Source organism: Perognathus longimembris, chromosome 23 (genome assembly GCF_023159225.1).
Source record: "Perognathus longimembris pacificus isolate PPM17 chromosome 23, ASM2315922v1, whole genome shotgun sequence".
Lineage (NCBI taxonomy): Eukaryota > Metazoa > Chordata > Mammalia > Rodentia > Heteromyidae > Perognathus > Perognathus longimembris.
In genome coordinates, this window is record NC_063183.1 from 959,192 (window position 1) to 986,719 (window position 27,528).

Consider the following 27,528-nt stretch of genomic DNA (forward strand, 5'->3'; position numbering starts at 1 on the left):
ATGGGTCCAGGGCTCCTTCCTAAGCCCCTCTGTGTTTCTCTGGTTCCTTGCTGCCTGCTGTACCTCAGGGCCTAGTGGAACACAGTCTCTTTCCTGCCTTGGGTCCCCACTGGGTCTGATAGATGCCTGCTGTGTTTTACCCCAACAGCACTACCCCGGCACACCCCAGCCCTCACGTCCTAGGCCCCACAAAGGCGGCTCCACCAGAGGTGCTGGTGGTAGCAGTGAAGGACACAAAGGCACCAGCAGAGATTCTGGAGGCCAGGGAGCCCCAAGGGCCCTGGGGTCCCAGCCTCACATTTCCTCTGCCTGCTGTCCCCCTCCTACCTCATCTGTCCAGGGCTGAGGGCGGCACAGAACAGCCTGCATGGTGTGCCAGGTACTGCTTCGAGCCACAACCTCCCTGAGTGGGGCCCAGCAGTGCTGCCCTAGCGGGAGGCTGATTTCTGTTTTCCGCAGTCCCATTACAGCAGAGGCTCTTGTTACTGCTGAACCCATTAAGTGTAATTATGACGCTCTCGGCGGGAACAGTAATTACATCGGAGGCTCAAAGCCATGGAGCTTGGCGCCACCGTGGGCTGGGGGTCTGGCTGGGGAGGTAGAGGGGTTAGAATTGGGACCCTGGGAGGAGGTCCACAGGGCCCTCCAGCCTGGCCCTGTCCTCAGTTCCAAGCCAGGACCAATGCCAAGGGAAGGGAAGCTCTTGTACAGAGGCATTGGTCTCCCAGGCCCACCCTGCCCCGGTCCTGCTTGTGCCTCTGTGGGGTAGGATCATAGCCCCTGACAGGCCACACAATCCCCTGGCCCCAGTGCCCCTCTGCACAGACTCATCGCAATGGGCACATGCACGTGTTGGCAGGAGCTCTGTGCTGATGCTGCCCGGTTGCCTCCTTGGGCAGTGGGAGGGGAGAGTAGCCTGTTCAAGGTCACTTGTCAGCCTGACCCCATGGAGGGTGGATGCTGCTGTCCCTGTCACTTCTCGGTCTCTACGGTATGAGGAGATGAGGCCCACAGGCAGGGCCTACTCTTCCCACAGCTGACTTTCAAAGGTCAGTGTTGCTCTACAGGTGGGGCGTGTGGGGGTCTTGGCCTCTCTGAACTGCCCCCACCCGGGCCTCATGTGTTGCAGCCCTCTGCAGGGCTCTGGGTCTGAGTGATGCAGGCGAGGCTGCCTGCATCCTTTCTGTGAGACCCTTGGACTCTGGGCCAGCGCAGACCTGTGCTGCCATCTTGTGGCCTCACTCAGAAGGACATGCATTCTTGCTCCGAGGCCCCGTGGCCAGGGTGTTCTGGGGACACAGTCGAACCGCACCTCAGGCTGGGGCAAGGTGCACCCAGATGGCTGGGGTGGCAGCGTGGGGTGTCCTCTCCGAGTGGTCCTTAACCCTTCTCCTGCATGTGGTTCGAGCATATCAGCATGCTGGTCATCATGCTCAACTGTGTGACCCTTGGCATGTTCCGGCCCTGTGAGGACGTGGAGTGCCGCTCGGAGCGCTGTCACATCCTGGAGGTGGGCAACGTGGGCAGGGAGCAGAGGGGCTGGGAGGGCAGTGGGGGCGGGGAGGAGCTCAGGCCCCCCTGTCCTAACTGCCTTTTCTGCCAGGCTTTCGATGACTTCATCTTTGCCTTCTTTGCTGTGGAAATGGTCATCAAGATGGTGGCCTTGGGGCTGTTTGGGCAGAAGTGCTATCTGGGCGACACCTGGAACAGGCTGGACTTCTTCATAGTAATGGCAGGGTAGGTGTCACCCCATCGTGCTAGGACTGGCCCTAGGGTCCTGAGCTCCTAGAGAGCCAGGAGAGGGCAGGTCTGGGATCCAGCAGGGTGGTGCCAAGATGGATGTGTGGCAGGGGGACAGGAGGGACGGGGGCCAAGACAGCGTGCTAGATCCCCATGAGGTGGGAGATGGGGCCAGGATGGGCGTGCTTGGGTCCCTGTGAGGCGAGGGACAGGAGGGACAGGGGCTGTGATTCATCCTGCTTCAGATGGGTGTGGCTCTCCCTGCCGGATATCCCCTCAGCCTCCGCCTCTTCTCCCCAGCATGATGGAGTACTCACTGGATGGACACAACGTGAGCCTCTCGGCCATCCGCACAGTGCGCGTGCTGCGGCCCCTTCGTGCCATCAACCGCGTACCTAGTAAGTGCCTGGCCACCCCAGACCCTACCTGCTTGGAGCACCCACCGCCTTAGGAGATCCGAGCTGAGGCAGTGCTGGGTGACAGCACCGCTTGGAGTGTCAGCTCTTCCTCTGTGCACAGGCTGGTCAGTGGCAGCCTGGCTGTCTCAGTGGGGCTGGGAGGAGAGCTGCCCTCTGCCCAGGACAGGGCCCCAGCCTAGGGGAGAAGAGGAACCAGGCCTGGGCAGCCCAGTAAGAACACCTGTGTGTGCAGCCATCGTCAAACTCAGGGGAGGGCTGGTGCCATGGGGAGCCCTCCAGGGCCCATGACTGCAAGTGGGGCAGAAGGAAGCCCCGTGTTTCTGCCTGCCCCATGTGGCAGGGCCTGCAGGCAGCTGTGGCACATGTGGATGAGCCTCTCCAGATACTGTCCACTGTACACAGTGGATGTGGGTTTTCCTTACATGTTCAGCAGCCAAATTGAGCTGCTTAGTTTTGGGGCAAGGGCACAGTGCCCACAGCACAGTGTGTGTGCACACACATGTGCAGATGTGTCTGGGCAGGCCATGTGAGGGCAACATGCCCACAGAGCTGGGTGATGTGTACGCATGCATGTGCAGGTGTGTCTGGGCATTTGTACCACTATTCCATCTTGGAACCTTGGTCCTGGAGGCGTTGGCACTGAAGGAGCTCTGATCCTTCAGTTGTTACATCCACGGGGGTTAAGAGAGGGAGACAACGCAGGGTAGCACCATGGCACCCTAGTCCAGCCTCCTACCTGCTTCACTGACCTGGCCTCCAGGGGGAAATCTCTGGCCGCCTCTGAGCTCTGGCACCCACTCACAATGCAATACCCTGCCAGACCCAGGACAGTGGCAGGTGCGAGGTGAGGGGTGCAGGTCTGAGGTGAGGGATGCGGGTGTGAGGTGAAGGGTACAGGTGTGAGGTGAGGGGTGCAGGTGTGAGGTGAGGGGATGCAGGTGCTGGGTGAGGGGTGCAGGTGCGAGGTGAGGGGTGTGGGTGCAAAGTGAGAGGATGCTGGTGCTGGGTGAGGGATGCAGGTGTGAGGTGAGGGGAGCGGGTGTGAGGTGAGGGGTGCGGGTGTGAGGTGAAGGGTACAGGTGTGAGGTGAGGGGTGCGGGTGTGAGGTGAGGGGATGCAGGTGCTGGGTGAGGGGTGCGGGTACGAGGTGAGGGGTGTGGGTGCAAAGTGAGGGGATGCTGGTGCTGGGTGAGGGGTGCGGGTGCGAGGTGAGGAGTGTGGGTGTAAAGTGAGGGGATGCAGGTGCTGGGTGAGGGGTGCGAGTGCGAGGTGAGGGGTGCAGGTGTGAGGTGAGAGGTATGGGTGCGAGGTTAGGAGTGCAGATGTGAGGTGAGGGGTGCGGGTGTGAGGTGAGGGGCTCAAATGTGGAGTGAGGGGCCCCCAGGTATTGCTGGCCCCTGGGCTTGCTTCTGGGCTCCCATGTCTGGGTCTACCTGTTGAAGGGCCTACCTCAGCGGTCTGTAGGTGTTTGCTGCCAGGCTCCGGCAGGGTGACCCTCAGGCTACCGCCTCATCTGCCTGGAGCCCATGTGTACCCTGTAGCCTTGCTTCCCGTCTGCTGATGCAGTGTTCTCCAGAGTTCCTCCCTGGGGGCCTGCCCGGCTTCAACTCCCCTCCAGCACACCCCAGGCATTCACAGAGCCCTGGGCTCTGCATGCAGCCTCAGTGGGCCCTGCACAGGTCCTGAGGAGGAGAGCTGCGCCTGCCTGGGCTTTGGGAAGGGCAGGCCCAGGGATAAGCAAGGGATTGTTGGGCCTGTCTGGACCTTTCCTAGATCTGTTCACATTCACACAGCCTGCAACTCCAAGAAGCTTCAAAACCACCAAGTAAGTTGATGGCCCCCAGGCTGCCAGAGCCCAGAGTATGGAGCCCCCAGCACGAGTGCAGCCTCAGACCCAGCTTCCCTCTCCACCCCTCACCCCTCCAGATTGCACAGGCTGAACAGCCTGCACAACTGTGGCCTGAGTCCTCAGGGTCTGCTGTGTGTCTGCTGGCAGAGCGCCAGTCAGGTTGGGGCCTGGCGGCCCACACCAGCATACCAGTGTGCGCCTGTGGGCAGGGCAGACTCGGAGGCGCCCTCCAGGAGAGCCCAGCTGTGCCCACTGTCAGTGCCCAACTTGCCCTCCTCCCACAGGCATGCGGATCCTGGTCACCCTGCTGTTGGACACACTGCCTATGCTGGGCAATGTCCTGCTGCTCTGCTTCTTCGTCTTCTTCATCTTTGGCATCGTTGGTGTCCAGCTCTGGGCCGGCCTCCTGCGGAACCGCTGCTTCCTGGACAGCGCCTTCGTCAGGTGCGTGGGTGCCGCCCCCATGCCCACCCACTTTGCAAGCCATACCCTGGGCTCCTTGCTGAGCCACCCCTTGGCTTCCTTTCCAGTCATCATCAGGCCACACCCCAACGGGCCATCCATCCACCTCAACCCCTCTGGCCTAGGGCTTGTGGCCTGTCAGGGCTGCCCAAGGAGAAGGGCTCCAGCCTCCCCCACATGGACTGGCGGCCCTTGGGCCCAGGCACCATTCCTCTGCTCTGAGATTCTGGCACTTCCCAGGGAGGGGGGCAAGCATTGGGGCTGGGGGATAACAGGCCCCACTCAGGAGGACAGGGCAGGCTGCTGCCCTGGGGGCCCTTAGCTCTTGGCAGGCCAGGTCCAGAGGTCCCCTCAGCTGTGGTACAGGTGGCACCCCCAGCATTGAAGGGAAGGTGGGGAGCTCTGCGCTGTGCTCATCTTCTCCCATGCTCTTTATCTGTGCTGTCCCCCTCCACCTGTGCCTGGGGAGCGAGTGAAGCCTGCAGGGCAGTGACTCTGCGGGCATTGTGGCCAGTGGGGCTCAGGCCAGGCAGGTGTGCGGGCCCCCATGCTCCCCGACCGTGGCCACTGCCTCTTGTCCAGGAACAACAACCTGACATTCCTGCGGCCATACTACCAGACAGAGGAGGGAGAGGAGAACCCCTTCATCTGCTCCTCCCGCCGAGACAACGGTATGCAGAAGTGCTCGCACATCCCCAGCCGCCGCGAGCTGCGTGTGCAGTGCACACTGGGCTGGGAGGCATACGGGCAGCCGCAGGCTGAGGGCACTGGTGCCAGCCGCAATGCCTGCATCAACTGGAACCAGTACTACAACGTGTGCCGCTCGGGGGACTTCAACCCCCACAATGGTGCCATCAACTTTGACAACATTGGCTATGCCTGGATCGCCATATTTCAGGTGAGCACTATGGTGGGATATTGCTGCCACGTCCCCATCACAGTAGGCACCGAGGGTGTGAAATAGGGACCCTTGAAACAGACACTCACACGGAGGGTGTGGGGCCAGTCATTCAGGAGCGGGTAAGGGGCGCAGGCCACCCATGTCTGGGCACTTCCCTCCCCAGGTGATCACGCTGGAGGGCTGGGTGGACATCATGTACTATGTCATGGATGCCCACTCATTCTACAACTTCATCTACTTCATCCTGCTCATCATTGTGAGTGTGGTGTGGTGTGGGGAAGGGGGGACAGCCCTGCCTCTGCCTCACGCTTCCTGGGCCCTGGCTGGGGGCCTGAGGGGTCCCCAGGCCTGGCCCACAATGTATGGACTTCTCACCCAGCCCTCTAGTGGGTGGCCCCAGGACACAGTCATGAACATTGTGCGACCCAGGTGTGGCCCCTTGCTCCTCACTGTGGCCCTGTTCAGGAAGTGGCTGAGGGGAAAGTTGGCCACAGGCAGTGCAGGGTCTGTGGAGGGACGATGCAGCTGCTGTAGATGGTTGTGTCTGGGACAGACTCGAGCAACGGCTCTGTGGGTTGCCATGAGGGGGGCTCTGGTGGCCATGAGGGGGGCTCTAGTGGCCATGAGGGGGGCTCTGGTCCCCATCCTCCACAGACATGAGGCCTCTCCCAACCCCTTGTATCATGGCCATATCCCAACCCCCAGAACGGCCAGACAGGGCTTGGCATGGGCCTGGGCCTGAGGTCACACCTGTGGTCACGCCTGCCCTGCCGCAGGTGGGCTCCTTCTTCATGATCAACCTGTGCCTGGTGGTGATTGCCACGCAGTTCTCGGAGACGAAGCAGCGGGAGAACCAGCTGATGCGGGAGCAGCGTGCCCGCTACTTGTCCAATGACAGCACGCTGGCCAGCTTCTCGGAGCCAGGCAGCTGCTATGAGGAGCTGCTCAAGTACATGGGCCATGTCTTCCGCAAGGTGAAGCGCCGCAGCCTGCGCCTCTATGCCCGCTGGCGGAGCCAGGGCTGCAAGAAGGTAGACCCCAGCAGTGCCCTGCATGGCCGGGGCCCCGGGTCACGGCCGCACCGCGCTGGCAGGAACACTGCCTCGGTGCACCATCTAGTCTACCACCACCATCACCACCACCACCACCACTACCACTTCAGTCATGGCGGTCCACGCAGGCCCAGCCCTGAGCCAGGCACTAGTGAGAACAGGCTGGTCCCTGCTGGGGTGCCACCCTCCTCTCCGCCCTCAGGACACGGGCCGCAGGACTCTGAGTCTGTGCACAGCATCTACCATGCTGACTGCCACGTGGAGGGGCCCCAGGAGAGGGCAAGGGCCGCACAGGCTGCAGCCACCGCAGCTGCCAGCCTCAAGCTGGCCTCAGGGCTGGGTGCCATGAATTACCCCACCATTCTGCCCTCAGGGATGGGCAGCGGCAAAGACAGCATAGGTCCTGGGCCCAAGGGGAAGCAGCCTGCTGGAGTGCCCAGCACTGCAGGATGCAGCCCACTGAGCCCCTACGAGAAAATCCAGCATGCAGTTGGGGAACATGGTAAGGACCAGATGTGGGCACGGGTTGGGGGGTGTGGGTGGGCTGCAGGGCAGTGCAGTCTCCTGGGCCTGTGTCCTCTACTCACCCCTAAGAAGCACTGTTAGGCCGTGGCCCAGCCACGTCCCTGGAGCAGCCCCAGGGGCTGCTGGGGGTGGTGAGGCAGACTGGGGAGAGGGCTGGGGTTTCCACCCTGGCCTTGGGGCTCCTCAGGTGGCCAGGGGGTGGGGGGCACAGATCCCTGAGAGGTCAGATCTGCCAGTCTGGTTTGAGATGGTGGTGGGGACATGCTGGGCCTGCCCTGTGCACCAGGCCCCAGACACATGGGTGCAGAGATCAGGCTGTGAGGAGCAGACAGGTGAGGTACACGGGGCTCCAGTGGGAGTGGGGACCACAAGGTGGTCATGAGAAATTATAGGTCCACTCAGTTTGGGGTGGCGACACCCAGAAACACAGGGAGCCAATTCTATCAGCTTTCCATGGCTGCTGGCCCCCAGCTTCATCTGTCTTCATGGGCATAGAAGCTCTCTGTCCCTCCCAGTGGTCCCCACCTAGGGTGATAGGAGTGCCCAAGTGAGGAATGGGTATAGTGTGCCCAGGTGTGAGTACTGCAGGACATCTGTGTGGCTGCTGTGCAAACACTGGAGACCAGGCCGTGTGGGACATAGACATTCACTGTCTATCCACACTCACATCATAGCACAGTGCAGGGTTTGTCCCCTGGCACCAAGGCATCTCCCGGTGCCAGTGTCCCTGCAGCGTCTCCCCAGGTAACATAGTGTCCTCATGGGGACAGCAGCCAGGCGGCCTCAGTACAGCCCCCATGGCTGTGTGGGTGTGGGTCCCTGGGTGTGACCGCAAAAGCTGAACCCCCAAACCTTTCCCACAGGACTGGGCCAGGCCCCCAGCCATCTGTCAGGCCTGAGCGTGCCCTGCCCCCTGCCCATCCCCCAGGCGGGCACACTGGCTTGCCAGCTGAAGAGCTGCCCATACTGCACCAGTGCCCTGGAGGACCCTGAGCAGGAGCTGAGTGGCTCAGAGAGCGGGGACTCCGACACTCATGGAGTCTATGAGTTCACGCGGGACGTGCAGCACAGTGACCGGCGTGACCCCATGCGGTCCCCAGAAGACTCGGTGGCCCCGGGCAGCCCCCAGCGGCCAGCTCAGCAGCAGGGGGCCTCAGGCCAGCCCAGGGGCCTGGGCCACATGTGGGCTTCCTTCAGCGGCAAGCTGAGCCGCATCGTGGACAGCAAGTACTTCAACCGTGGCATCATGGTGGCCATCCTCATCAACACGCTGAGCATGGGTGTTGAATACCATGAGCAGGTGGGCCAGGGTGCGGGCAGAGTGCGTGTCCACCTCACTCTGCCCTCCCGGGTGCTCAGGGCCAGGGCTTACAGGGGCAGCAGGACTCTGCATCTCTCCAGATGGCTTGCGGGGGGCTGGCCTTAGCAGGGGCTGTTTGTGTGTGTGTGATAAGGGGGTTATCATTCACTCAACAAATGCTCATGGTTCTTTGCGCTGGGTCTCTGTCGAGTAGTGCACACAGCCTGTGGGGCTTCCACTCTGGGCAAGGCAATGGGAAGGCCCGACACCAGCAATGTGTGCCGAGGGGGCCAGGGACCAGCGGCCTAAGAATGTTTACCTAGCTGCCTTGGTCCCTGGAGTCAGACAGGCCCAGGCCCCTTGCTGTGCCTACTGGAGCCCTGTGGGCTGGAAGGGGACAGCAGCCACACGGTGTGGGAGAGAGTGGCCAGGTCCAGCTTGATACATACCCTCTCCTGGGGGACCAATGCACACAGCCCCACTAAGTGTGCTTTGAGTGAGGTGACGGGCTAATCTCTACCCTCCAGACTGTTCTAAGTTGCTTGTTTTTTTTCATCATATGTTCTGGAGAAATCTAACTACTGTCAGCTCCAGCTCCTGGGAGGGCAAGGCAGGGAAGGGCAGGGCAGGCAGGGAAGGGAAGGGAAGGGAAGGGCACAGGGCAGGGCAGGGAGGGCAGGGCAGGGAGGGCAGGGCAAGGAAGGCAGGCAAGGTTGCTATGTGCGTGGGTGCAGATGGGTTTACTTGGGTGGCTCATGCTGGACCCCCGATACCCCCAGCTTCCTCCCATGGCTATAGCTGCAGCTCAGTACTGGGAGGAGTTAGAGCCAGGACAGGACCCCCTGACCGCCCCTCCTGCCCACAGCCCGATGAGCTCACCAATGCCCTGGAGATCAGCAACATCGTCTTCACTAGCATGTTTGCCCTGGAGATGCTGCTGAAGCTGCTGGCCTGTGGCCCGCTGGGCTATATTCGGAACCCCTACAACATCTTCGATGGCATCATTGTGGTCATCAGGTGCGCCCACCCCCACCCAGCACTCTGCCCAGGCAGCCAGGCCTGGGAAGCCAGACCCCGGTAGAAACCCTGCCTGCTTCCTGCATGCAGGGCTGACCAGGGGTCACTCTGGCTCCGGGGCTGGTGACCCTGGTGCCCAGGCCCCACCCTCCTGACCCTCACAGCGGGAACTCTGGCCCACAGCGTCTGGGAGATTGTGGGGCAGGCAGATGGTGGACTGTCGGTGCTGCGCACCTTCCGGCTGCTGCGCGTGCTGAAGCTGGTGCGCTTCCTGCCGGCCCTGCGGCGCCAGCTCGTGGTTCTCATGAAGACCATGGACAACGTGGCCACCTTCTGCATGCTGCTCATGCTCTTCATCTTCATCTTCAGGTGAGTACCACATGCAGCAGGGTCCCGGGGGCAGGGGAGCTAGCAAATGCGGTGGGGCCACAGCCTTCAGCCCTGGCAGCCAGGAGGCAGAGGTGAAGGCGGGAGCAGATCCGGCACTGCCCTGGCCCACTCCCCAGAGCGGTCGCCCACCATGGCTCTGTTGAGCATCCACACACGCAGGTGGCACTGGCTAGACACCTGCTGGGTTCTGAGTGTGTGGCAGGCTCTGCTCCGATGGGTTCACAGAGGCATGGTAGAGATGGGGAGCCCCTCAGACTGACATAGACTGGAGACAGGGACAGGGGAGAGAACACACTGTTCTGGCTGGGCCTGGCAAGGGTGGTAGGAGGGTGTCAAGAGGATGGGCAGGCTGCAGCTTGTTTATGAGCAGAGAGATGGTCTCACAAACCCTGATTGCTGCCTGGGGCCAAGGTGGCACCTGGCTATGCCACCCCTCTGCAGGTGAGAACCTGCAGCCCTGGGATCTGTCTTCACAGAGAACACGGTTGGGTAGGGGGAGACATGTACATCTGGGGCAGGTTGGGGAGGTGCTAGCTTCCTCCCTGCTCAGTGCTGGCCCCCTGCAGCATCCTGGGCATGCACCTCTTTGGCTGCAAATTCAGCCTGAAGACAGACACAGGAGACACCGTCCCTGACAGGAAGAACTTTGACTCCTTGCTGTGGGCCATCGTCACTGTGTTCCAGGTGGGTGGCCAGGATGGCCAGGGCTAGAGCCCTGAGAAGTGGGAGGTAACGGGTCCCCGTGGGCCTGAACCGCCTCGAGCCCTGCATCTGGGGATATGCCGCCCTGGCCCCAGATCCTGACTCAGGAGGACTGGAATGTGGTGCTCTACAACGGCATGGCCTCTACCTCGTCCTGGGCTGCCCTCTACTTCGTGGCGCTCATGACCTTCGGCAACTACGTGCTCTTCAACCTGCTGGTGGCCATCCTGGTGGAGGGCTTCCAGGCAGAGGTGAGGGGCAGAGAGGCGTGGGAGCCTCCACACACCCGCCCCTGCTCTGCCCATGCCAAGCTGGGCAGGGAGGGTCCCACATGGGAGCCTCACGCTGCCTTTGCTGCATGGGTGCAGGGTGACGCCACCAGATCCGACACCGACGAGGACAAGACATCCACCCACTTTGAGGAAGACTTTGACAAGTTTAGAGACCTGTGTGCCACAGGTGTGTGTGGGGGTGATGGGTGGGTGGGGCTTGCAGGCGCACCCCCCCCACTCTCATAGTGTAGTGGCTGATGGGTGAGCAGGGCTTGCAGGTGTACCCCCCCACTCTCTTAGTGGGTGATGGGTGGGCGGGGCTTGCAGGGGAACCCCCCCACTCCCATAGTGGGTTATAGGTGGGTGGGGCTTGCAGAAGCACCCCCCCCACTCCCGTAGTAGGTGATGGGTGGGTGGGGCTTGCAGGGGAACCCCTACTCTCTTAGTGGGTGATGGGTGGGCAGAGCTTGCAGGGGAACCCCCCCCACTCCCATAGTGGGTTATAGGTGGGTGGGGCTTGCAGGAGCACCACCCCCCACTCCCATAGTAGGTGATGGGTGGGTGGGGCTTGCAGGGGAACCCCTACTCTCTTAGTGGGTGATGGGTAGGTGGGGCTTGCAGGAGAACCGCCACTCCTGGAGCCCAGCAGGCTAAGGGCTCACTCCCACCAGAGATGAAGATGTACTCACTGGCAGTGACCCCCAATGGGCACCTGGAGGGTCAAGGCAGCCTGCCCCCACCCCTCATCATGCACACGGCAGCCACACCCATGCCCACCCCCAAGAGCTCCCCACACCTGGACACAGCCCACAGCCTCCTGGACTCCCGGCGTGGCAGCAGCAGCTCCATAGACCCTCAGCTGGGGGACCAGAAGTCTCTGGTAGGCACCATCCCTGGGCCTAAGATGAGGAGGGGCCATGCCCGCTGTGCACCAGCCCTGCCTGACATGGGTCAGTGTTGCATCCTGGAGCTAGAGGCCACGCAGCTACTCGGCTAGCTTTTCCCTCTAGCTAGCCCATCCAGCTCTGGAGACAGAGGACAGGCAGTGCTGTGCCGTGGCTGTGGGCGTGGCCACCTTGGCTTGAGAAAGGCCCAGTGTGGATGGGCGGAGGCAGCAGCTGGACTGCACAGAGGGAAGGCAGGGGCAGCTGCAGGGGTGGGGGGCTGGAGGGGAAGGCCACAGACATATGGAGGAGACACAGAGCCCCCGGGGCACAGGACATCGCACCAGGTGCCAGGGTCTTTCTGGAGGTGGGCAGAGATGGGCCAGGAGTGAGTCTCAGCTACTGTTAGACTCAAGAAGTGAGGATAGAGGGTGAGCAGCAGAGCCCCGGGAGAGGCCCTGGGTCTGGGGCCAGTTTTGTGTCCTAAGATGGCAGCTCACCTCTTTCTGCTAGTCTTTGAGCTAAAAAGAAGTGTTCTTTGCCTGCCCAGGGATGGTCCTGAGCCTTGGATCTGGGCCCTGTCAGGTGCTTGCTAGGTGTGCCTCAGCCGAGTCAGGCAGTAGCTAGCCGACACAGCATTGGTAGTGCCCCTCCCATCCAGTAGGGTGACCACTGGTGACCTGTCCTGGTGGCCAGGACAGTGATGGCCATTGGCATTGAAGCCTTGGTAAAGGCTCCTTGGGCCAGGAAGCAGTGAGGGGGAGCAGGCCTGTGCCAACCCACTTACACTCCCCTGCCTCCCCCACCACCAGGCCAGCCACCGCAGCTCCCCCTGCACCCCTTGGGGCCCTGGCAGTGCCTGGAGCAGCCGGCGCTCGAGCTGGAACAGCCTGGGCCGTGCACCCAGCCTCAAGCGCCATAACCAGAGTGGGGAGCGTGAGTCCCTGCTGTCGGGTGAGGGCAAAGGCAGCACAGATGATGAGACGGAGGACAGCAAGCCTGGAGCAGGGACCCGCCCAGACTCCTCAACAGGGCCCCGCACCACCCCCCTGCGTCGGGCTGAGTCCCTGGGCCACCGAAGCACACTGGACTCCCGGCCCCCGCGGCCAGCCGCCCTCCTGTCTGCCAAAATTCATGACTGCAATGGGCAGATGGTGGCCCTCCCCAGTGAGTTCTTCCTGAGCATTGACAGCCACAAGGAGGATGCGGTGGAGTTTGATGACGACGTGGAGGATGTGAGTGGTGGGCAAGGCGGATCCACAGCCCCCGCCTGGCCTGCCTTAGCATGGCTCTACAAAGCAGAGATTGAACCGGGGTTCAGGGTAAAATTCACAGGGACCCAGGAGAAGGGGAGAGAGCAGACAGGCCAGCTAACCCCAGAGCTGCTCTTGAGGGCCCCGGCATTCGTGTTCTGATCAGTTGCAGGTCAGGAGCTTCCTGTAACTGGAGAAGGAGGGCATGCGCCCTCTGGGATGGGTGTCTCCTGTTGACCAGAGCAGTTCCACAGGGTTGGGCCCCAGTGTTCACTTGCCCCCCTGTGGACTCCCACAAGGCCTCTCCCACTGCTGGGCAGGGCAGGTGAGGCTGGCGGGCAGGGCAGGAGATGGCACGAGGAAGAGGCAGGAGGGTGTAAGACTCAGCAGGGGACATAGGACACAGGCAGAAACCATCTTCCCTTTCTCCAGAGCTGCTGCTTCCGCCTGCACAAGGTGCTGGAGCCCTATACCCCCCAGTGGTGCCGTAGCCGTGAGACCTGGGCCCTGTACCTCTTCTCGCAGCAGAACAGGTGAGGCACTGGCTCCCCAGGGCCCACTGGGAGGAGCAGACATGGCCAGCCTTGCCTGGCCACAGGCAAGAGCCTGGGACCATTCCTAGGGTGGTCCCCACACTCACCCTGCTGCTCTCCCAGGCTGCGAGTCTCCTGCCAGAAGGTCATCGCACACAAGATGTTTGACCACGTGGTCCTTGTCTTCATCTTCCTCAACTGCATCACCATCGCCCTGGAGAGACCTGATATTGACCCCAGCAGCACCGTGAGTCCCCAGCAGGGGCCGTTGGGTAGAGGGGGTGGGGGGTAGGGGGAGGGAGGGGGTGGGAAAGGCAGGAGAGGTAGACAGCCCTCCCCACCACATGACTTCCCTGCAGGAACGGGCCTTCCTCAGTGTCTCCAACTACATCTTCACAGCCATCTTTGTGACAGAGATGATGGTGAAGGTACATTTGTCCCCACAGGGGGCCCCACCACACCCTGACCCCAGGTCTCCACCATGCCTGCTCATGCTCCCCAAGACAGGTCTCCACAGGGACCCCCACCATGCCCTTACCCCAGGTCCCAGCCACACCTGCATGCGCTCCCCAAGATGCATCTCCTTAGGGGCCCCCACCACACTCTGACCCTGGGTCCCACCATGACTGCTTGTACTACCCAGGACAGGTCTCCACAGGGGCTCCTACCATGCCCTGACCTAGGGTCCCCACCATGCCTACTCGTGCCCCCCAAGATGCATCTCCACAGGGGCCCCCACCACACCCCGACCCTGGATCCCACCACACCTGCACACACTCCCTACAGGTGGTGGCCCTGGGCCTGCTATGGGGTGAGCACGCCTACCTGCAAAGCAGCTGGAATGTGCTAGATGGGCTGCTGGTCCTGGTGTCCCTGGTAGACATCATTGTGGCCATGGCCTCTGCGGGTGGCGCGAAGATCCTGGGCATCCTGCGGGTGCTGCGCCTGCTTCGGACACTGCGGCCTCTGAGGTAGGTGCAGGCATCCCTCCCGCCCACCCAGGTGGCTCTCAGGCCACCTGCCCCCTGCCCAGCAGCCACTCCATGGCGTGTACCCAGCATTTCCTCTGCCTGGGTCCAGGGTCATCAGCAGGGCTCCAGGCCTCAAGTTGGTGGTGGAAACGCTGATCTCATCGCTCAGGCCCATCGGCAACATTGTGCTTATTTGCTGCGCTTTCTTCATCATCTTTGGTATCCTGGGGGTGCAGGTGTGTGGCCCCTGCTTGCCTGGCGTCAGCCTCAGCCCTCCCACAGGGTGGTGGGAAGGTGCGTGGGGCAGTCTGCGGCCAGGCCCTAGGTGACAGCCCCACCTTTTAGCTCTTCAAGGGCAAGTTCTACTATTGTGAGGGTGCAGACACCAGAAACATCTCCACCAAGGCCGAGTGCAGGGCGGCCCACTACCGCTGGGTGCGGCGCAAGTACAACTTTGACAACCTGGGACAGGTGAGTGTGAGGGGTGCCGAGGGAGGTCGAGGGCATGTGTAGGCCCCCACCCTGTGGGTGACCAGCCTTGCCCCTACCCACAGGCACTGATGTCTCTGTTCGTGCTGTCCTCCAAGGATGGCTGGGTGAACATCATGTACGATGGGCTGGATGCCGTGGGCGTCGACCAGCAGGTGCACAGGGCTTGGGTGGCCACTCTGGGTGGCGGTGAGCAAAAGGCACGTCCCGGGAATGGATGGGGTACTTTGGGGACCTGCCTCTGGGATCCTGGCTCTGCTTGCCATGAGGACAGCACCCAGGCAGGTGGAGACAGTGCCCAGGCAGGTAGGGACAGTGCCTAGGCAGCCCACCATGAGGACAGTGCCCAGGTGGGTAGGGACAGTGCCCAGGTGAGTTGGGACAGTGCCCAGGAGGCCTGCTGTGAGGACAGTGCCCAGATGGGTGGGGACATTGCCCAGGTGGGTAGGGATAGTGCCCAGGCGGTTGGGGACAGTGCCCAGGCAGGTGGAGACAGTGCCCAAGCAGCCTGCCATGAGGACAGTGCCCAGGCAGGTGGGGACAGTGCCCAGGAGGCCTGCTGTGAGGACAGTGCCCAGGTGGGTGGGGACAGCGCCCAGGTGGGTAGGGATAGTGCCCAGGCGGTTGGGGACAGTGCCCAGGCAGGTGGAGACAGTGCCCAAGCAGCCTGCCATGAGGACAGTGCCCAGGCAGGTGGGGACAGTGACTGGGTGGGTGATGATAGCACTCGGGCAGGTCGGGACCCACTGCCTTGTCACCCAGCCTGTACAGAACCACAACCCCTGGATGCTGCTGTATTTCATCTCCTTCCTGCTCATCGTCAGCTTCTTTGTGCTCAACATGTTCGTGGGTGTAGTGGTAGAGAATTTCCACAAGTGTCGGCAGCACCAGGAGGCAGAGGAGGCACGCAGGAGGGAGGAGAAGCGGCTCCGGCGCCTGGAGCGGAGGCGCAGGAGTAAGGCGCCCAGAGGTGGTGGTGGGTCGGGACCCGCGTAGCCCTAGTGGCGGTGGTGGGCCATGCCCTAAGACACTGTGTGAGTCCAGCTCCCAGGCCTGTGGGTTCTACATGTGGGTCTGGCTCCCTGGTCTGTGGGTCCCACAAGGACACCATGTGGGCCGACTCCCTGGCCTATGAGCCCAAATGGCTCCGCACATGGCTGCCTTGCATGGGGGCCTCGGCAGAGGGGACAGTAGCAGCAGGCAGCCAGGGTGTCCACCATGGCAGGAGGCAGGGTCCCCCCCAAGTGGTCCAGGAGGTGGATTGGATCCCCAGATCTCCTCCTGCGTGTGCAGGATAGGTCCCTGCCCAACTGGGCAAGGGTTGCTGCTTGGGAGCAGGGGGGCTGCCTGCACAGGCCCCAGGGAACTTGGGCGGCCGCTCAGACGTTTCCTTGTCTTTCCAGGCACTTTCCCCAACCCAGGTACCTGCCCCATCCTGCATCGCATGCTCAGCCCGCTTCTGCTGCCACAGGGGAAGGGTGGGCACAGGTGCCAGGGTGGTGGGCATCATGGGCAGGAGGAAGGGCTGTGGCTTGCTGTGTGGTCCCAGCTGCTGCTCTTGCCTGTCCCCCATGCCGGCCTGTGTGCACGCTTTCTGCTGTGCTCAGGGACCGAGGCCGCCTTTTGCTCCTGTGGCCTGTGACTGCCCTGTGTCTGTGGTGACCTCTAGCAGCCCAGCTGACTTGAGCTCTCTAGTGACTGCATGCTGGACTGGGGCGCATGGGGGTGGGGGTTGACTTCTGCACCCCCTGGCCCTGGGCTTTCTGCCCTTTCTCTGCTGAGTGCATGGTTCTGTGGCTGAGGTGGGTCTCAGATGCAGGGTGCTGTGCCCCCCCGCCCCCCCAGGATGCCCTCTATGCACTGTGGGGGCACGGCCACGCAGGCTTAGTGTCTGCTGCTGCTGAGCCCTGCGTATACGCATGCAGGGCAGAGACCCCGCGAGGTTCCCACCTTTCTGCTGCCGTGGCTGCCCTGGCGGGAGGGCTGCAGTCACCATGGCCCCTTGGAGGACAGGGAGGGACTGTCCAGGGGACCCATGTCTGCCCAGCCCCAGCCAAGTGTTTGAACCCTAACACTGGCCCAGGGTGGACGCAGAGGCAAGCCCTCCTGCTGGCTAGCCTCAAGGCCCAGGAAGGTGGGGTCTAAGTGAGGGCTTAGGTGGGGTGGAGAAGCCATGGCTGCTGCCAGACCTTTCTGGAACCCAGGGCCCACAGTCCAGGAGTCTAACCTGGCCCCAGGCAAAGTCACTGGAGAACTCATGGGGACCCTCCTCCTGAGCAGGACAGCCGCTCTCCTGCAGGAACCCCCACCCCAGCCTGGAGCAGCCCCTGAGAGCTGGAGGAGGGGGTCTCTAGGTACCACAGGAGGGGCGCAGGTAGCCCCAGCCATGCTCACCCATCCCCCTCTCCCCACAGAGGCCCAGCGCCGGCCCTACTATGCTGATTACTCCCACACACGCCGCTCCATCCACTCACTGTGCACCAGCCACTACCTGGACCTCTTCATCACCTTCATCATCGGCCTCAATGTCATCACCATGTCCATGGAACACTACAACCAGCCCAAGGTAAGCCCAGGGAGGCTAGGCATAGGCCTGGGCAGGGCCATGCAGCCCAGCGGGGTGGGGGGGGGGAGGGGGGGAGCGGCACAGACCCCACTGGGCCCATGCTAGGAAGTCCCAACAAGGCTTTTGAAGGGGCCTGAAACTCCCCAGCCCAGCAGCTGTGCAGGGTGCTAGCCATCATTGTCTTCAGTGAGGGACCCACTGTGTACCAGAAGTCCCAGCATGGCCCACACTCCTTTTCCTCCCATCCATCTGCCCCTTCATAGCAGGATAGGGGCTGAATGCTGGGGTCAGCACCTTATCCTCTCCCTCCCCTCCTCTGGAGGAAGCCTGGGGCACAGAGAAGAAAAGACTTTTCATGGGGATAAGCTTGGCTTTGGGAAATTGCTAACTTGTGTGAGGCCGGGGAACAGGGAAGGGACAGGAGCCTGGTTCCTGGGTTTCCTGGCATTGGCCTCTGCAGCTGGTCCCCAGGTAATAAGCGGCCCCATGCCGTCTCAGCTCCACATAGCAAGTGCCACTTGTGTACCACACTGGAGACGGACAATCAGTGGGCAGTGGAGCCAGTCTGGGTTGCGCCATGTGGCTGCAGGAGGCCTTGTGTTCGGGGGGAGTGGAAGAAGAAGGGGGCGCCCCTAACCAGCCTGCCCTCTGCCCCAGTCACTGGACGAGGCCCTCAAGTACTGCAACTATGTGTTCACCATCGTCTTTGTCTTTGAGGCCGCGCTCAAGCTGGTGGCCTTCGGCTTCCGGCGGTTCTTCAAGGACAGGTATGTGGGGGCGGGGTGGGAGGACAGGTCAGGGGGGTGGAGTGGAGACTCTGCCTCCACCTCTGGGTGCACTTGGGCAGAGCCCCGGGTGGCAGCACACCGAGCCACACCCCTGCTGGGCAGGTGGAACCAGCTAGACCTGGCCATTGTCCTGTTGTCCATCATGGGCATTGCACTGGAGGAGATCGAGATGAATGCTGCGCTGCCCATCAACCCCACCATCATCCGCATCATGCGGGTGCTTCGCATTGCCCGTGGTAGGAGCTGGTGCCCTGTGGGCCCCAGGCATGGGGAGGTCGTCCAGAACAGGCCCGGGGTGGGCTCCGTCTTGAGAGTGTGTCTGAGGTGTTCCTAGCTGAGGTGGGCGGGGTCCTCCCAGTGGGAAGCAATGGGACAGAGGCGCAGGGGGGACCCAGCCTGCTGGTGGGAAGTGATGCAACAGAGGCACAGGGTCTCTGGGCAGGTGAAAGGTCAGCCTGGCTACACTAACACTCAGCTCCTGGCTCCAGTACTGAAGCTGCTTAAGATGGCCACGGGTATGCGGGCCCTGCTGGACACGGTGGTTCAAGCCCTTCCCCAGGTAGGTTGGGACTTGGCACTGCCAGAGCAGGAGGCCACTGGAGCCCTCCAAGGAGAACGCCTGCAGCATGGGCTGGGCTTGTGTCCTCCCCCTCACTCATGGTCCACGGCCAAGCCAGTGCCCCACATGGCAGCTTGACCTCTGGAGCTCACCCCCAGGAGGAAGCAGAGAAGGCAGGAAGTGCAGGGCTGGTGGAAAGAGTGGACATTGCTTCCAGCCTCAGTCTAGGCTCTGGGCAAGAACAGAGACCTCACCTGACCCAGCCAATGCACTTTGGACACAAAGTGGGTATCAGGCAGAAGCCACAGGAGGCCAAAGTGGGCTTGCCTGTGGGCGAGGACCACCACCTGGACTCAGGCCCTGAACCCCAGCTTCCTGTCCCTTCCACCCTCCTCCAATCTTCGATGTGTTGCATAGTACCAAATCCCTCTGTGCCCACTGCCATGGCCCAGCCAGCTGTCCATCCACCCTGACACCCCTGCACCCTGCCCTCCAGTGGTGGACATGCCCAGTCACCACTCCCTTCTTGTGACCCACCACGGCGGGTCATATGCCCACCCACCAACCCTCAGCCAGTTTACTTACTGACCATCAAGTGATGTCCCTGGTGCTGCTTGTTCTCCGTCCATGCTCAGTCCCGGGGGTGGTGGGAAGCTTGGGGTGGAGCCTGGGCTCGGTGTCCATGAGTACTGGGCCTCAGGGAAGGCCATAGTTTGGGTTAGGTGGTGCTCCTTTCCGCTGAGGGCCTGCCCAGAGGTCTGTCTCATCTTCAGTGTATCCCCTGGAGGGAGCCTCTGAGTCATAGGACTTAAAGGACAAGGCCCGTGTCCTTTCCTGCTCCATGGTGTCTAGGCTGGGTGTTCAGGGGGCCTCCACGTGGGATGTGCTGAGGGTGGGGGCCTCCACGTGGGATGTGCTGAGGGTGGGGTGCTCCGTGTGGGACGTGCTGAGGGTGGGGGTTCCACGTGGGACGTGCTGAGGGTGGGGGCTCCGTGTGGGACATGCTGAGGGTGGGGGTTCCACGTGGGACGTGCTGAGGGTGGGGGTTCCATGTGGGACATGCTGAGGGTGGGGGTTCCACGTGGGATATGCTGAGGGTGGGGGTTACACATGGGACGTGCTGAGGGTGGGCTCTGTGTGACCTGGGATGTGCTGAGTATGGCTGAGAGGGGGCCAAACTCACTGGCTGACCTTGTTCTGCTTCTCTCCTGTGTAGGTAGGGAACCTTGGCCTTCTTTTTATGCTCCTGTTTTTTATCTATGCTGCCCTGGGAGTGGAGCTGTTCGGGAGGCTGGGTGAGTGGCCACCATCTTCCCTGCTAGTTGCTGCAGTGCACTGGCATCAGGCCAGGAAAGCCTCCTGGTGCTCTCTGCCTGCAGGCTCATAGTCACAGACAGCTGCAGGGCACGGCCAGCCTGGGCAGGCCTGGGGTCTGCAGGGGCCTTTCCCAGCCTGCACCTCTGGAAGGCAGTGCCTCACAGGCCCGTGGAGTTGTACCCCCACATCTACGTGATGGCACCTGCGCACATGTCCACACCCAGTAGGCACACTCTGGAGTACAGCCTGCTCCTAGACATGCTCATACACCCTGTACCCTGAGCCCTTACGGTCCTGAGACAGGTGCCAGCAGCAGGTCTTTTAGGATTTTCACTAGAGACACCTGTCCTGTCCTGAGATCTTGTCTTCACTGGTCCTGCCCTGCCCTGACTTGCCTAGTCCTGTCCTATCCTGCCCCATCCTAACCAAGAGCCTGTCCCATTTGAGCAGAGACAGATGCTGTGGCTCCCCTGTGGCAGCCAGGCCCCTGGGGTGTGGTAGGTGCCACATGGCACAGGGCAGATATACCCAGCTCTTCCCCAGTCCCCAGCCAGGTGTGATGACCTGGCCAGGCCCCACATCCAGAGGGCCTCATGTGGGGAGGGGAACTTGTGCCCCAGGGGGTTCTTTTTGAGGGCTGTGGGGGTTTGGAGGTCTTGTAAGGATAAATGAAGGCAAGATGCTCCCCATCCCCGGGCTCCAGGCCACACCCCTGCCAGCCCCACACCCAGCTGTAGATTGCTGGCCTCACAACCATCCCACCCAGGACATCCTCACCCCAGGCATTGCGCAGCCCTTGCAAAGGGGCAAAGACCCGCATGGCTGACCAGGTGGGCCTCTCCTCCCAGAGTGCAGCGAGGACAACCCCTGCGAGGGCCTGAGCAGGCATGCCACTTTCACCAACTTCGGCATGGCCTTCCTCACACTGTTCCGCGTGTCCACAGGGGACAACTGGAACGGGATCATGAAGGTGATGCGGGTACCTATGGAGGCCTTGAGGGGAAGGCAGGGGACCCCAGGGCCCTCTAGGGAGGGAGACCGGAGCACCAGGACCCTAGTGGGGAGGAAGGCTGGAGCCCAGGACCCTAGCAGGGAAGGAAGCAGGAGCTCCAGGACCCTAGTGGAAAGGGAGTGGGGCCCGGGATCCTAGTGGAGAGGGAGTGGGGCCTGGGACACTAGTGGGGAGGAAGTGGGGCCCAGGACACTAGTGGGGAGGAAGGCTGGAGCCCCAGGAGCCTAGCAGGGAGGGAGGCTAGAGCCCTGCACTGCGGCCCTACCCCCAGGACACGCTGCGGGAGTGCTCCAGGGAGGACAAGCACTGCCTCAGCTACCTGCCTGCACTGTCACCTGTCTACTTTGTCACCTTCGTGCTGGTGGCACAATTTGTGCTGGTCAATGTGGTGGTGGCTGTACTCATGAAGCACCTGGAGGAGAACAACAAGGAGGCCCGGGAGGCTGCAGAGGCAGATGCAGAGGCAGACGCGGAGCTGGAGCTGGCCATGGCACAGGGACCCCCTCGCACGGCACAGGTCAGGTGGGGAGCGATCTGGGGGTGGGTCCGAGGGCACCACAGGCACATGTTCAGCCTCCTCCTCCCGATACAGGAGAGCCCAGGCTCCGGGCTCGGCGCTGCAAGCCTGGTTGTACGCAAGGTGTCCGTGTCCAGAATGCTCTCACTGCCCAACGACAGCTACATGTTCCGGCCGGTGGTGCCCGCCACGGGCCCCCAGGTGCACCCACTGCAGGAGGTGGAGGTGGAGGCCTACACGGGCCGCCCGCCCTCAGGTGTGGACTGGCATGGGACCAGGCTTGGGAAGCGGGAGCGAGGGTGGACTGCTACACGCTTCCAATGCATCCTTGCCCCAGGCCAGGTCACCTCCACTCGCTCGCTGGCCCCGGGGTCCTGTGCATCCCTCCAGGCCCCATCGAGCCCACCCTCCCCAGCTAGGAGCGGCGACCCCCTACGTGCCTGCTCCCCACGAGAAGCAGCCCGCTCCCCCAGCCTTGGCCGCATGCTCTGCAGACAGGTAAGGGGGTGGGGGGGGGGGTGGGGGGTGCTTTCTCCATCGGGAGGATGAGCAGGACTGAGGCCTAGGAGAGTGGACATTGCATCCTTAGAGCTCAGAATTTTCCATCTGCCACTGGCAAGTACTCAGGGTACCAAGCTTGGGTGGCTTAGTACAGCATTGAGAAGCCAGTCTATAATGGCAGAGCTGCTCAGAGCTTCGGCCCCCACAGTGGCCAGCACCTGGGCTCCTGGATCTCTGCTATACACAGACCACCTGGCCTGGCCCCCACTCCCGCTGCCCAGTGCAGGGGCCCATCACGGTCCTTGTATGCCAGGCTCAAAGGTGGGAAGATGATGTGTCCTGTGGGTCCCTGGGGGCCTCAATGAGCTCCTCCATCCACCTGGTGACAGGTGCAAGCTTGTTTTCTGAGGCCTTACTGGTCAGTGAGGGAGGCCAGGGCCAGCTCTTTCCAGCCCCACCTCCCCGGCCCTAACCTGGGGGAAGGAGCAGCTGAGTTGGTCTGCTCCCCTCGCCTGCCCAGAATACCAGAGGCCTGTGGCTGCCAGACAGGGCTTTTCTCACTTGACCTTATACCTGCAGGAGGCTGTGCATCCTGAGCTCCTGGATGGACAAGCCAGTGGCTCTGGGGACAGCGTCCCAGCTGTCCCCGACTCCGCAGAGCCTGCAGAGAAGACGCCACTGAAGCAGGTGACCTTGGGGGACCCACTGCAGTCCCCACCCCACTCTCCGCGACCTGCCAGCGTCCGCACCCGCAAGCACACCTTTGGCCAGCGCTGCATCTCCAGCCGGCCACCCACCCCGGGAGGGGAAGAGGCCGAAGTTGCGGACCTGGCTGACGAGGAGGTCAGCCACATCACCAGCTCTGCTCAGCCCTGGCCTGCAGCTGGGCCCCACAGCCCTGCGGCCTCCCCAGTGGCCCATGGGGCAGCAGGCAGTGGGCAGGATCTGCGCCGGTTCTGTAGCATGGATGCCCAGGGCTTCCTGAACAAGCCAGGCCGGGCAGACACACAGAGGTGGCCTTCCATGGAGCTGGGCATTGGGGACAGTCACCTAGACCCTGGGGAGGTGAGGGGCCGGGCTCCAGAGTTGGAGCCAGCCCTGGGGGCACGCAGGAAGAAGAAGATGAGCCCCCCCTGCATCTCGGTGGACCCCCCCACAGAGGACGAGGGCTCTACTCGGCCCCCGGCAGCAGAGGGTGGAAGCACTACCCTGCGACGCAGAACCCCCTCCTGTGAGGCCCACAGGGACTGCCCAGAGCCCGCTGAGGGCCTGGGCACAGGCGGGGACCCGGCAGCCAAGGGGGAGCGGCGGGCCCAAGTGTCCTGCCGGGCCGAGCATCTCACCGTGCCCAGCTTCGCCTTTGAGCCCCTGGATGTGGGGGGCTCTGGGGGAGACCCATTCTTGGACAGTGGCTGCAGTGTGACCCCAGGGCCCAGAGCTTCCTCAGGGCCCCCTGCACCCTTGGAATTCCACGAAGCAGAGCCTCCTGTGACCCCCTGTGGGCCCCTGGAGAAGGGGCGGGGGCTGTACCTCGCCGTTCCCCAGGTCCCGCCTGAGAAACGGCCTCTGCCAACTGCCCCTGCCCCAGCGGACACCCAAGCTGAGCCTGTGTAGCCGGGGCCTGACAAACACAGCTTCACCAAGGTCAGGGAACCCATGGGCTGGTCTCAGGTGAGGCAATGGTGAGCTCCAAGGGCAGAAGGGCCCGGGAGGACGTGGGCCTGGCGGCGGGCACAGTGCCTCCTCTGCCTGGCAGCACAGGTGCAGCCCCTCCGCCCCTCTAGCTTCCATCGCGTGGATTCAGGTTTGGGTTTTCCTAAGTTTTGCTGCCACCATGGGCATTGTGCTGGGGCCAGGCCATCAGCCCAGGACTAGAAAGGACCGGAAATCCCACCACAGCCCAGCCGCCTTCTCAGAGAGCACAGGCCTGTGGGCAGGCGCTGCTCTTGAGGCCGCCAGGCTGAGTCCCCCTTGCTCACAGTATGAGTTCCTCCGTCCCTCACCCTCAGTGTGCCCCTCCATACCAGTCCCCGGGTCTCTCCACTTGAGTATTCCAGAAACATCCCAGTGCATCTGGGAAGGGCCACGTCACCAGGAGGCATAACCCACGCAATAAGACACACACCCTTGGCCTCCCCTCCATCTTCATTGATGTCCCTTTGTTCTGTTTTTATATATATATATAAATATATATATATATATATATATATATATATATATATATAAATTCAGGTTAAATGTTGCAATAATCGGATGCAGAAAACTCAGCTTTTTAAGATCAGGGAAGGGGGGGAGGAAGGAGGCAGAGCAGAATAAATACTTATTTAAGAAAATGCACTGGGGGGTTGGGGATATGGCCTAGTGGCAAGAGTGCTTGCCTCCTATACATGAGGCCCTGGGTTCAATTCCCCAGCACCACATATACAGAAAACAGCCAGAAGTGGCGCTGTGGCTCAAGTGGCAGAGTGCTAACCTTGAGCAAAAAGAAGCCAGGGACAGTGCTCAGGCCCTGAGTCCAAGCCCCAGGACTGGCAAAAAAAAAAAAAAAAAAGCACTGGATTACAGATCAGAGTCAGAGAGGTCCACAGTGGGGTGGGGAGCTGAGCCGGGCTCTGCAGCCAGTGTTCAGTGGCCAGGATGGAAGAAGCAGGAGGAGGAGGCTAGGGAGGCACAGGCCAGGGCTGGAGGCCAGAACTCAGGGTAGCGGGGGGAGGGTGGGTGAGAGAGAGGGGCTTCTGACCCAATGCCCCTGGTTTCTGGATATAGCTGTGGGTCTGGGGCCCAGCCCTTGCTCCAGCTGACTACGCCAGCCTGCAGCCAGGACCTGTCCATCTGACAGCAGAGGTCCTCCAAGAGCCATCCTGTGGGGGCAACACATGATGAGGGAAGGAACATGGACTCAGGGTATTCCCTGGCTCCTGGCTGCCTGGTCTCACTCTGTCTGGCCGACTCACCCGGGAAACAGCCCAGGGTCCCTGCATGCTGCATGTCCAGCAGGATGGTAGGGCCATCTTGGCTGGAGCAGACCTGGTGGAGATTCCCCACAGTGGAGACCTGTACCTACCACATGCTGTGGGGACCACAGAGGCTCAGGGTGACCCAGGCACTGCCCTGCCCTGGCCGTCTCACATGCTCAGACTCCCTGCCACAGCAGCACCCCTAGTAGTCAAACATGGGGACCAGTGTGTAATTGGCCTTCAAGAGCAGTGGCTCGGAGCAAATGGGGGCATCAGGTCCCAGGTGTCCAAAGTGGCTATCCAGTCCCCCTCTTTCCATGAGGGGCTACTGGGAAGGCCGCCTCCCTCCCTCCCCTCCCCCACGTGTAGCCCCAGCCTGTGACCCAGCACTGTGTCCCAGGGTGGGAAGCAGACAGGCAGAATCACCTAGAAAAGGTCAGAGGGCTTGGCTGCACCAGGGCCATGTCTACTCGACCTGGCAGTCCTGGGGCGCTGGCACAAAGGATGGCCTACCTCACAGTGGACAAGTAGGGACCCAGCATCAGCTCTCATGATCAGATGAGCTCAGGGACTTGGGAGGAGGGGTGAGGGCTGCCACCAGTGACCAGCTGCAGAGGTGAGGAGGACACACACCGCCCCCCCTCGCCAGGAACTGACACCTGATGCCCTCGGTACAAAAGAGACTGGGCAGCTAGAGACTGTGGGAACCCCCGAACCCTGCTGCCCTGCTTGGGAGATACCCAGCATGGTGGACAGCTACAGACACTCCCAAGACCCAAACCTAGTCAGGAGGCAAGTCCAGCCATGCGAGCTGTGCAGTTTCCAACCAGCTAGCTGGGCTTAAAAAGTTCTGAGTGGCCAGTGTGTCCTCTGGTTCAAGGTCAGCTGAAGCCCCAGCCCTACACTGGCAGAAGTGGGCCATCCCCTCTCATATAGGCATCTGGTACTATCCTCCTAGCCTGGGTATAAGGGTTTGAACTCAGGGCTTTGCGATGGCTAGGCTGGAACGCTGCAAAGCCAGCCTGGCTCTGCCCGGCCCTGTACTGGGCAACACGGACGGAGCCAACAGTGACTTTTATCGCAGCTGCAGCTGACTTGAACTAAATGGCTGTTCAGGATCTGGGAGCTGATAGGAGGCTCAGACCCTGGACCCCGGATTGCCCCATTTCTCAGCCCTGCTGCCCACTTTTCCTTCCTGCCCCACCCCCACCCAAAGCTGTGCCTCTCGGGGAGCTTGGCCTCTTGTCTCCTGCCCTGCTCAGCCTCCACTGAGAGGCATCTATCTGGAAGGGTTATTGGGGTACAGCAATCATCTAGGTCACCACATCCACAGCAGCCCAGGGGTGGGCTGTGCTCCCCCTGAGAGGGGGGAGGGCAGATCTTCTATCTTTACCTTTTTGATTTTGCAATAGGAACATATGGTTCTCATTGAAAATAAAAACCAAAAGGCATTTGTACCAAAAGGGCCATTCAGACTCTCCTCTGAGAAGAACAGAGGTCACTTCCAGACATCCTACAGATAAAACCTGCGCCTTTGTGTTTGACAACTGGAAAGAAAGAAGGGGACAGCTCCTTAGTTCCATGGGGTAGAGCTGCGCTCTGCGTACAAGCATGATCAAGTTCAGATGTGTGATGCCTACAGGGCTTGGGAGGAAAACCCAGTGTGGACAGGAGCTGGTGGAGTTGTAGCTCGCTGTCTCTCCCAGGGCAGCTCCTGGGTCTGCTCTATCTGTGAGCAACCAGGTGCATATTGCTGTGGCAGGAGGGCCCCTGAGGGGCTGGCAGGACACCATGCCTGCAGGGAGTGTGGGCATCCAAGGGACGAGGGCACGGGACCCATGGCGCGGGGCTTCCAGCCCCCATTCTGAGAATGATCTGCAAACAGCCTGTCCCAGAGAGACATGGGAAGGTGGTGCAGGATCACAGTGTTGGATGTCTACTCAAGGGGTGAGAAGAATAGTGGAGGTCTGGCCCTTGGGGGCCCAGAGAGCAAGGGACAAAGCTCCTCCCAGGGAGGGCCACCCTTACAACTGCCACAGCAGTGCAAATGGGTGCTGCTTACACCAGATGCTGCTTGCCGTATGGGGGGAGGGGGATGGGGAGGGCCAGGACCCACCCACACCCCCACCATGCAGCCCTTTTGGGGCCTGGGTGTGAAAGAGGTATAGTTCTGACAAGTGGAGAATAGACACCCCAAGACCCTAACTGTTCCCTCCATGGTCCGATCCTGTGTGGACAATGCCCCAGGAGAGGAGGTGGACCTGCCTGTGGCCTGGCTGTCCTCTGCACCCATCCTTCCAGCATCCCTGTTGTCCCCTTGTCCTGCCCCAGTGCACTGTGCAGCTGCTGCCACCCCAAAGAAATGAGCTCGTGCAAAGTCAGCCCTGGGGACAAGGCCACGTGCTGAGCCCCAAGAGCTGTGGCCTAGCACCCGGCTTGGCCCCACTGAGTGACACGCACAAACAGAGGCTGCTTCTCATCACTTTAATGAGAATCAGTGCTGGGGAAGGACAGGAGGGGCAGAGGTTTGGGTGCGCTGGGCAGATCTCAGC

At 61.7% G+C, this 27,528-nt stretch overlaps 1 protein-coding gene across 3 annotated transcripts; it reads left to right on the forward strand.

The window, feature by feature from the left end:
- Positions 1-1,441: 1,441 nt before the first annotated feature.
- Cacna1h (calcium voltage-gated channel subunit alpha1 H) lies at positions 1,442-23,758 on the forward strand. Of its 3 annotated transcripts, XM_048332625.1 has the most exons (34): positions 1,442-1,510; positions 1,604-1,737; positions 2,041-2,138; positions 4,293-4,452; positions 5,053-5,368; positions 5,535-5,627; positions 6,148-6,925; positions 7,812-8,248; positions 9,114-9,265; positions 9,449-9,634; positions 10,222-10,339; positions 10,453-10,608; positions 10,726-10,816; positions 11,301-11,509; positions 12,326-12,748; positions 13,199-13,299; positions 13,423-13,546; positions 13,659-13,727; positions 14,086-14,270; positions 14,380-14,506; positions 14,616-14,741; positions 14,825-14,914; positions 15,522-15,714; positions 16,163-16,180; positions 17,174-17,325; positions 17,983-18,092; positions 18,216-18,349; positions 18,602-18,672; positions 19,889-19,967; positions 20,838-20,959; positions 21,273-21,518; positions 21,594-21,774; positions 21,856-22,016; positions 22,599-23,758. In XM_048332625.1, the coding sequence occupies exons 1-34, from the start codon at positions 1,454-1,456 to the stop codon at positions 23,631-23,633; spliced, it is 6,732 nt and encodes a 2,243-aa protein (XP_048188582.1). In that variant the 5' UTR covers positions 1,442-1,453; the 3' UTR covers positions 23,634-23,758. The 3 variants fall into 3 exon arrangements, with proteins under 3 accessions (XP_048188582.1, XP_048188578.1, XP_048188579.1); XM_048332621.1 differs by having other exon boundaries at positions 21,273-21,774; XM_048332622.1 differs by lacking the exon at positions 16,163-16,180 and having other exon boundaries at positions 21,273-21,774.
- The last annotated feature ends 3,770 nt before the right edge of the window (positions 23,759-27,528 follow it).